At 34.5% G+C, this 10,992-nt stretch overlaps 1 protein-coding gene across 1 annotated transcript; it reads left to right on the forward strand.

Annotated features, from left to right (window-relative positions):
- The first annotated feature begins 8,676 nt into the window (after positions 1-8,676).
- On the forward strand, positions 8,677-10,726 carry LOC128214391 (uncharacterized). The gene is made up of 2 exons (XM_052920833.1): positions 8,677-8,749; positions 9,477-10,726. Exon 2 carries the CDS (start codon positions 9,516-9,518, stop codon positions 10,647-10,649), a length of 1,134 nt encoding a protein of 377 aa, XP_052776793.1. The 5' UTR covers positions 8,677-8,749; positions 9,477-9,515; the 3' UTR covers positions 10,650-10,726.
- Positions 10,727-10,992: the final 266 nt, after the last annotated feature.

Raw genomic sequence — 10,992 nt, forward strand, 5'->3', positions numbered from 1 at the left:
GTATTGTGGAAATCATTTTATGATACCTATTTGGATTTAAATAAAACTTTATATTCTATATTTAACTTACTTTAATTGATAAATATTGTTTGTGTACTTGGCTATCATACAACGCTTTATAAACGGTTACAAACTTAATTTTGGACCATCATAGATCAGATGTTTAGTCCGTCAATTTTTCGGTGAAATCAAAACGAAGCCTTGTTCATCATAGCTGTCACTGCCGTCGCCGTCGTTAAACAATTTATGGTGGTCCTGACTTGGAAAGCAAAAAAGATATACACATTGAACTACGCAAATGAAGACTCATTATGTTAATCCGAATATGTTGAGCTAACAACTGCTCTCTGGCTAAATAGTATGTTGGTTGGTCACATGAGCGTAGCAAATGATTTTGTTCTCGTTATTTCAGTACGTGGGTCTGGAGATCGATCGATATGCAAGTTTCAATCTAGAGGGCAGTGGGTGTAGTAAAGTTTTAGCACCGTAATGTCAATAAGAACAGTTAATACTAGTGTGCGTATAAGTGAATAGCGTTTTAATTTATCCGCGCGCCTTGTGGTGATTTTTACTAACGCACCGGTTAGCCGCCAGCTTGGAGGGACAAAGAAGTTATGCGTAACGTTACTTAACTGATTATGATCAAGATTCTCAGATATCTTTATATTATGGCCATAATTAAATGTTTAAAATATCAAGCATAAGGACTCTTTTCCAAAAAGAATGCCTACAGGGAGACATTGAGTGCAATTGAGAAATATAGATTCCTGCAGAAAATGAAATTATTCGACAACAAAGACACAAACAACACCATTACAAGCAAGCATTAATATGCTGATTACTTTTCATAATGAATCTATGTATGTAACTATGTGTTTGTTGAATATAAAAGTAAAAATACTATTTGGGTTAAACTCAATGTGACATCGCTTTAAAGCTGCACTCTCACAGATTGAACGTTTTGACAACTTTTTTATTTTTGTCTTGGAACGAGCCAATTTTCGCGAAAATCCATGGAAGCCAGTGATACAAGATTGCTGACAAAAAATTAAATCGCAAAATAGCAACTGTTTAAGCCGTAAAACATTAATTTTCGAACGGAAATATGAAAATCTACGATCCGATTTTTGTCAACAGTCTTATGTCATTGGTTTGCAGATATTAACGCAAAACTTTGCTATTTCCAAGACAAAAAAAAAAGTTGTATATAAAAAATGGTATATCTGTGAGAGTGCAGCTTTAACAACCAGTACTTAGTTTAAACTGATCCAGTATTTCATGCCTCAGTGTGTAAAGAACCAGGGGTCTGTTTCATGTACAAATTATCATGTTGTTCATAGTTTGTGACTCCAACGATAAATTTCGAACATCCATTAAGAATGACTTTTTTCTTAATCTGTTCTACCAATACAACTAAGCATTTTTTTCTTAACATAATAACATCCCAAGCAATACTTAATCATGCAACAATACTTGTTGTTAGTTGGGGTTATATTGATTTATTGATTGATGTGTCTTGATAGGATCTTATGTCCCAGTGTGCTTGTTTCAAATAAAACAACTACTGAATTGTGATGTGGACTTTTAGATGTCCACTTCATCTTATTAATGTTTTATACACGTATGTCGAAAAAGTGTGGAATGACTCAACAGTATGGGTGCATTATATTAAGAAAGACATACATGATATAATAGGGTAATTTAGACAGTGTTTACGGGGAAAATCTGATGGTCCCAATAACATTTTAAAACTGTTGGCAGAAAATACCTTTTTTCGAAGAACATACGAAACCATCCGTGGCATCGTTTTAAAAATGTGGTCGGACAACATTCTTAGGAGTATGCAGTTTATATAATTTCATGTAACAATCCAAAGATTAATGCATTACATGTATATATTAAGTTTAAAAGAACTTCCGTAGGAGTGCACTTTTTAATATCTCGTTATCTTTGTAAAGCTTTTTCACAAAGACATTGCGGAATATGTTGCTTAAACTATTAACTATGTGTTGTATATTGTTACTGTCATGTTTTATATCGCTAGTGTCGTGGAACTTATGAATAAGTTAAATTGACAGATTGTGTACCACCATTTAACAGTGTGTGTATACAACGTAATAAATTGCGTCATAAATGCTACGTCGGAAGGCAATATTTTTATTTGAAAAAAAAAACTTTAAAAAAAGATAACTTCACTTTTTCTTCACCATTTTAGATTAAACATAGTGCAGTCTACGCAGCTTACGGAGCCCTTCCTTCGGCCTTTTACCAGAGTTTGATTGAGAGTTTAGTTTCTTTAAACACTTCGACAAACCTTTTTACAATACGGCCGTCTGACGTAGCACTGTCAAAACAAGATTTTGGAAACAGGTTTGTCGAAGTGTTTGATGGAACTAATGACTTAAGCAATTTTCGGTAATACACCAAATGCGGGGCTCTTTAAGCGGCATAGACTGTTTCATTTTAAATGGTGTTGTAAAAGAAAAGTTATCTTTGATTTAAGTCTTCATTTTAAGCAAAATGTTGCCATCCGACGTAGCATATATGGCGTAATTTATCACGTGGTATACACACACTGTTTAAGATGGTGGTTATCGAATTTGATAGTGAAAAAAGACTAATATACAATGATTTAATATTGGTGTAAAAATCTTTGGTATATTAATTATGCACCAGTCAATTGTAACCACGGCTCCCCCCTCCCCTGCATTTATGAACACGAATTAGCGCACGTAGCACGAGGTGATCAATGCGTTGTTGAATCCGTCCTCAAGGCTAAGGTGTTTGGCTATTTCTAGGGATCATGTATATATATATATATATATATATATATATATATATATATATACAAGCTAGGTCGTACAGACATCGTTGGTTTTCGTATTTCCGTCTTAGGGCCATAGTCACTATTTGTATGAAGGTGCCCATGGCCACGATGTTGGATGAATCGTAGCCTAAACCGTGATAGTAAGAGCCTTGCTTATAAAATGTTTTTAACTTTTAAAATATGCATTTATCATAACAAAACCTATATATTAAAGGTATTTTCATAGTGTGTCTTTTTATGAATTGCACAATACTCTTTTGATATATATAGCATCAATACATAAGTATTGTGTATTCACTCCCAAGTATATTTAGGGAACATTTGAAAAACAAATAAATGAAAGAAATAATGAAGCAAGGACTTTAATAACAACTGAACAATTACAATTACATAAACTAACATTATGGTGAACCATAGTCTTATCTGTGGAATGTTGATGCCTGGTAACCCCATATCAGTTTGATATCACTGGAAAAAGGGTGTATGATACTAGTTTGAAAAATGTAATCCTAAAATAATCAAAGAAACAAAAACAAAAAACAAATAAGAACGTCCTATTTCTGTTGAAACCAGAGCAGTTACAGACTGCCATATTACCTGACGAATTGGGAACAGTATCAACTCCTTCCTACGATAAAGAATTACAATGAAAATTAGCAAATTATTCAAAAACATACTGCAGTCAATATCGCAAAGAATTTTCCAGTTATGTAAGACAAGACCCCCCCCCCCATGCACACGCACACACACACGCGCGCCTACCATTACTATAACCCCCGCCGCAAGGCAAATAAAGAGAAAATATACAAGTTGTATTGTGTTTAATGTTATACATAATTTTATTTCCATACATGTAATCAGCAAATGATCAAAACGATCAAACTATACTGAAATTGCATATTGGGTCACCACGCAGAAAAAAGCCCCACATCATTGTTTGTTTAATAATTAGATAAGGTCCGATAACAAGCCCGCCCGGTAAGCCACTAAATTTTCGACTGGAATACCTTTTAATTTTCACTGGAATTCGGAAAAGCATTTAGTATAAATATTGCATAAAACGTCCACATATTGTGCGCTATCGTATATTGTATTTATATCAAGGCTTCTCTGGTCATTGCTTACAATTATAACGCGAAGCGTGACGTACATAAATGTGTAAATGGTAGGGTAATTTCATATCTAAAATAATACGTTAAATGCGCATTTTTAAACACAAATTGATGACGTCACAATTGACGTTGCGTGCACAAATATGTGTACACATGTGACGTTGCGTAGCAATTACATATTTATAATATCCCCTGATGAGCTAAAAGCGAAACCTGTCGGCTTATTTAAGAAAAGAATACCCATATTTATATAATGCCTATATGCTGAAAGGCCCAACGTACCATCCAGATCAAATAAAAAAGTTGACGAGGTTTACAAACAACCTAAATTTAGGTTATGTGAATTTTAAAAATTCACCTTTCTTTGTTATTGTGACAAGAAATGTTGAAAACGTGAATTTAAAGGTAAGGCCATTGTCATTGTTAGCCGTTTAAAACAAACTTAGGGTAAAGTAAACAAAACAATGATCACTTTTGAATACTAATATCAATATTAAATGCATGGGAAATGTCATTAACTGAAAGTTTATCATGTGGTTTAAATATTATTTTTCGCTAAGGTGTGGTTATTGTTTCAGATCAAATATGGCCGCAAAAGAACCGGCGGTTACTTCTTCAAACAACTCAACTAATGCTGAAGATGAATATAAGAATGAACTTGCTGACCAGGAAGAACAATGGAAGAGTTGCTTGGATGCTATAAAACAAGCTGTTTCTGAAGACGAAATGTTGGCACTCCATTGCGGAGGTGAAAACCTTTCACGAAAAGTTGAAATGCAGTTCCTTTCCATTGCGACACGTGGTAATGCCTATTTCTTTGACACACAGAAACTGAAAATGCTGCCATTTGAACATGGACTACGAGAAATATTAGAAAACAAAAATGTGATGAAGTTGACGTTTGATTGTAGGGAAGACGCAGATGCTTTGTTCCACCAGTTTCACGTGAAACTTAACGGTGTTCTCGACATTCAATTGCTAGAGATAATGAAAAGGCCACAGTTTAAGAAACACGGGATAAATAGGAAAAGAGGCGATCACACTATCTATGCTATTGGTCTTAAAAGTATTTCGGATTGTATGATAGAGAAAAAAATGGCCAAACGAAGAAGAAAGAGAGTCAGGGAAAAAGGCAAAAGGGCAAACCGACCTCTAACGAGTACCGGCAATCAGACGAAATACGGGAAATACAATGTTTTGTCTTTATTCTACCTTTTTGATTACTATGAACCCGTCGCTGAAGAAATGAAAAGGCTAGAAATTGCATCACGGATTTATGTAGACTTAAAAAGGTCTATTCCAAGCCGTGAGTACAACGCTTTCGAAAACAACCGGTACCTTCCAGTGGATGTAATTCCAGATAAAGGATCTGTTAGTTTTCCAGTAGGAAATATTTCGTGTAAGACATGTCATCGCAGGTTCCCACGAGCAGAGTTTTCCAATTATCAGCTGAAAACCAACAACCAGATGTGTAGAACATGCAAAAAGGTAAAAAACGACAATGACGTATACCAAAACAGGCTGAACCAGTGGTGAGAATACTGTATAGCATTGTATGGTTCCACTAATGACATTGACGATTTTGATTACTTTGATCATATTGATGATTTGACTGATGAGTTTCATTTCTTTTATGACAGCCCTTGGTAAGAAGTAATTTGTACAATAAATGACCCGTCGTTCAAAGAATTCAAAACAATAAAAAGCTGTGTGTTTTATTTTCTGCATGAAGATACTTCTTCACTTGATGGAAATTATAATAATAATGTTGGTATTTGTATTGCATGCATTTCAAAATATTTTTCTTGCTGTTGTTTTAATCTAAGGGATAATTTATCTGTCATAAACTTCAGTACGAATCTTGAGGAGATACCAATGTTATTTAATTATTCGAATTGAGATTGTAATCTAAATTGGCTGAAATGTTTCAACTTGATCTCCCTTCTATAAACATCAATTTAGGGATACTTTAAGAAAGAAAAAACAATTTAAGGTTAAGGTTTTAAGGTGTGTTAGTTGGACATCTTACAAACAGGTATTGCATTCTTTATTGGATTGTTTTGATTAAATTTTCAAAATGGATTTTTCATATTTGCATGTATGTCGTACTGTTGGACATGTTCGATTTATTTCCATCATGACGGGCGAAACTTCTGTTTTGGTCGGTCATTATGTCCGATACAAAATTACTGTAAGCACCGTTTATTTTTCGGCAAACTTACTTTCAGTTTTTGATGTTGATTGTTTCCAATAAAGTCTGAGAGTTATTTTTTACTATTACAAATGTTATCATGAATATTCAGCGTGTTTTACCGTGTAAAACTATTTGAAAACCCTGTTATGTTTCTATATTGTAACGACCTACGCAGTCAAGGCAAAACTTCCTTAAAAGTCAGGGAAGATGTTGAAATACAACGAACACCGAGTTGAACGTTTTACGGTTTATGGTGTATTGTTTTAACTTCAAATCATTGACACCAAACACATGTATAGTCATCAGATAACAGTTTAAGTTGCATGGGCTCTCACGTTTTCTATATTTGGTTAACAATTAACAATCTTTCGTTAAAACAACTTGTTATTTATGTAAGGCCAAACTACTAGACCTTATCGAATTAACGTACTGTCAAACTACCAGACCTATCAGATTCACGGGTGTTTCCTAACCCAAACGAGCTATCCGACGTCAATAATCAAGCATACACATACGGGTGAAACCTAACCAAAACCATCTAGACGAACACTGTATTCAAGCTAAGCTCAAAACTTGAACTGCTGATCCCGAAAGGAACGTTGTTTATATAGAGAACGGGAGATGCCCACGTGATCAGAACTGACCAATGGCGGCCGAGCCGGTGAAACGTCCGACCAATCACCGAAGGATCAGAGGACCGCTCTGACAGAACAGAAGGACCGGTAGGGCGGTACTCACAGTGCCCACCGGGCGGTCCGGCAGCCATAACAGTTTTTTTTACAATATTGAAATACAACTTCAAGACATAATAAAATCAAGCAGTAACGAAGTGGCTTAAAATATAAATTATTATTATATGACAACTACTAAATAATGTTTATCTTAATACGAAGATGATTAAACAGTTATACTTATCAGTTCAAATACATTCAACACGTATATGGAAGGTGGGTGGAGAACCCTCCTTGTATGTACATAGCAACAGGAATGAAATAATTGGATGCAATTTAAACAGGCATGACCTAAGGTAAGTGCAAATTTATAAAACATATCATAGTCTTTAAATATATCTCAGTTTTGTATATTAGTTCCACAGAAAGATGGCAAGTAAATGTCCAGGTGAGTAACCTGCATAATGGCAGGGTCATTATAATATATAATTTGTAAAGCTGGTTGCCGGCAATCGTTTTAGTTTTGATATGATGATGGGTACCATGCTGATACTCTATACTACCTAAAAACTACGACTAACATCATGAACAAATATTTCGTTTAGACCAAAGTCTTTTCTAAAGATAACATAATTGAATTTATGTTCGCTTTAATCAATAAGTTTTGAATCTTTCAACTTTAGCCTACTTACGTAGTTTTGGTCGTCATGGATTGAATTATACTTAATATTTGCCGATTTGTAACATAGTGCACCGATGCCTAAGGTATGCGGCCTGCATTTGTGAACACGAATTAGCGCACATAGCACGAGGTGATAAATACGTTATTGTAATCCGTTCACGATGCTATAGTATCTGGCTATTTCTAGGGATCATGTATATGCCAGCTGAAACATTAAGTTAGATGTCATTCATCGTTAGTTTTACTCTGTTTTTCATGATGTATTCCCCACAGCACTATCATTCACTGGTAAGGGTTAGTTTCCTCTTTTGTTTTTGGTTGCCGTTGTTATGAGGTGTGGTGCTCAGTTGTCTAAAGACATTTATTTCGATAGCAGTGGGGTGTTTTTCTTGAAACCTTCGTTGATTGAAAATTTCATATAAGGTCCATCACTGTTTAAGCTGCACTCTCACAGATTGAAAGTTTTGACTATTTTTTTATTTTAAAATAAGTAAAAAGTAGTAAAAATGGTATATCTGTGAGAGTGCAGCTTTAAAACAGAAAAAAGCTTAAGCTACATAAGATCAACAAACTGTTGTTTTAGATTCGTATGAGCTAAGTTGAACGAGTTGAGCACACATGACATTTCCAGATGTGATATGTTGATGATGTGGATTAAATAATAGCATGAGTAATATACATATGACATAGTTGGGACACTTCCTGATCAAAACAGCTCTCTTTTGACGGTAAAAACAAAGCGCCGGCTGAAAAGGAAAATCCTAATTTGTCGGTTAGTTTCCGAGATTAAATAAAAATGCACAATTTTTACACATGAGTGACTCATTAGTACGATGTAGGATCCATCTCTGATAGTTTTATAACACGACATAAGTTTTGTGGCGGAATGATTTGACATTCAGAAACTGATTAATTGTGTAATGATATGATTATAATTTCAAAAAATTGTTATCTTTTTTAAAATAAATGGGCGTCACATATGTATATCATTATCAACAACTTAGGGACATTTCATAATCACTAAACAAACAATTGTTTTATCTTTTTTTGAAAATGCTCATTTTATGTTTCCTTTTCGGCTTCTTAAGCTGTTTTTGGAAAAATGGTGTTCATGAAAATCGGTTATCTAAAGTTTACTTACAAGTATATAAGTACGTGTATTCTCAGTTTTATTTACCGCACATTGAATGGAGATTTCAATCGCTTAACACTTATTTTACTATAATCATTATTAACTGTATTTGTTTTGGATCACCCATATAGGTAAATATGATATAATTATTTATTAATTAATGACATAAAATATAATTGAGGATTAATCGCATTTTTCTTGCTTTTATGCTGTATGAACTCAGTATCTAGGGTAAGCATGCATATTAAATGAAGAGCGATGAAAATCGCGATCAATTCTCAATATATCTCCTTTTTAAATCGTTGTTCATTGCGATTAAAAAGTTGCATTATCTTCTGCAAGTATTTGCTCTTAACGAAATGTAACCGATAATAAACGTTTGAATAAAATAATAGCTGATGTTTGTAACGTCGTTCTTTCTTTACAAAGGACCAGGCGAAATCAAACATTTTGTTTACACTAAGTCAGAGTACAGGTTATTCCGACTATAGCACATTGATATACCAGGTAATGATTATACAAATTTTGTAGAAATGAAACTAATATGTCAAATTATGGTAAAGCTTTGCTGTAGAGTTTCACTATATCATTCTAGCACCATAATATAATCGTCAAACAGTACTTACGTATGTACATCAACTAAAAACTAAAAACTAATGTAATACTTTGTAGAACCACTATTTCCAAATCAAGCGATTGTACATGTAACAGACAACTTTAATCAGTTGTAAACGTAAATAAAAATCACCGAAAACCTTATTTCTACGTTCATGGAAGTTGTAACGAACACTAGTTACAAGCCGTCTGTAGTCAAAACATCATGTTCCTGATAAAGTATAAGCTTACTTTTTGTTCCAGATATCCTGGCACATTAAAAGATAGAATAATTTACAAATAATGGCAACCAAGGGCGATCAAAGAGAACAGGAAGGAAAACGTGGGCAAGATATCTTATCCAAAACAATTGACAAACCGTCAGATCATCAAGTTGTTGACAATGACGATCTTCGGAAGAATTGCTTAGACAGCATCAAACAAGCAATTTTAAGAGAGCCCATTTTGGCATTGGATTGTAAAGGAGAAGATCTTTCTCGTAAAGGGGAGTTACAGCTCGTGTCCATCGCAACGCAGGAAAAGGTTTATATTCTAGACATTCTAAAATTAAAAACCTCACCGTTCGAGAGAGGACTACGAGACATACTAGAAGATAAGCACATTCTGAAACTGATGTTTGATTGCAGGGAGGATTCGGATGTGTTGTTCCATCAGTTCCATGTCAAGCTTGATGGCGTCATTGATATTCAACTGCTTGAAGTTATAAAACGACCAGGAGATATTGAAGACACATCATCAAGAAGATGTGAAAGACACGACGAAGTGGTTCCACTGCAAAGTCTATATGACTGTCTAGTAACATATTCTATATCCAAGGTTATGGTAAAAAAGAAGAAAAACTTCATGCAGAATCATATTTTGGGAGACAGACCATTGGCAGAGGAACATAAAGAAAATGCGAACAGAGACGTGGCATTACTTTTCCATCTGTTTGAAAAATTAAAACCAGACAACGAAGAAATGGAACGCTTGAAAATAGCCTCAAATGTGTTTGTCGACCTGAAACGATCGATCGCACTCCGCGATTTCAGCAAGTTTGAAAATAATTCTTACTTGCCCATCGATGTAATTCCAAAGAAAGGATCCAAGGGCTTTGAACCTGGTTATACTCAATGCCAAAAATGCCGACGCCCGTTTCCCGTTTCTGAGTTTTCTAAAACTCAGTTGCGAGCATGTACGCAGATGTGCAGGACTTGCAAAAAGGTCAAACTTGACAACGACGTACTTGAAAACCAACAAGCAAACTTGTCAAGGACAGAAGATAGGCGTGCGAGGAACGCATTCTATTCACGTATCAATAGATTAGGAAACAGTCCCAGCCATATGATTTACAATGATATAATCCTTGATCCCTACGTTGACTGGCATGTCATAATCGATGAAGATGGAGAAGAGACTCTTACGTTCTTTACGTGAGCTGCGAATTTTAATAAACGTACATGCATACGGTGCAATTGATTGATATTTTGTATTATTGTATGAATCATAGAATCACTAACGCTCTATAAGATATAAACAATATGGTTTCCTTTTTTAATTAAATATTGATTACATTATCTAATTTTTGTTATTGAACTGGTTTTTATCCAAGATATTTGTATGTTATTTTATTTCAGTATTGTTGTCACAGTATTCAACATGATACGAAAATCAAACTTGCATATTTGCATATTTTCAATCCCTGCAACGAAATTTTGTATATTCGTTTGCCATTCTTCAAAATGTTGATCAAGTAGAATCAATGGTGTGTCATGGTTTG

Source organism: Mya arenaria, chromosome 13 (genome assembly GCF_026914265.1).
Source record: "Mya arenaria isolate MELC-2E11 chromosome 13, ASM2691426v1".
In the NCBI taxonomy this organism is placed as follows: domain Eukaryota; kingdom Metazoa; phylum Mollusca; class Bivalvia; order Myida; family Myidae; genus Mya; species Mya arenaria.

Bases quoted from the DNA above. Each gene is read 5' to 3' on its own strand.
- LOC128214391 (XM_052920833.1), top strand. From the start codon at position 9,516: ATGGCAACCAAGGGCGATCAAAGAGAACAGGAAGGAAAACGTGGGCAA.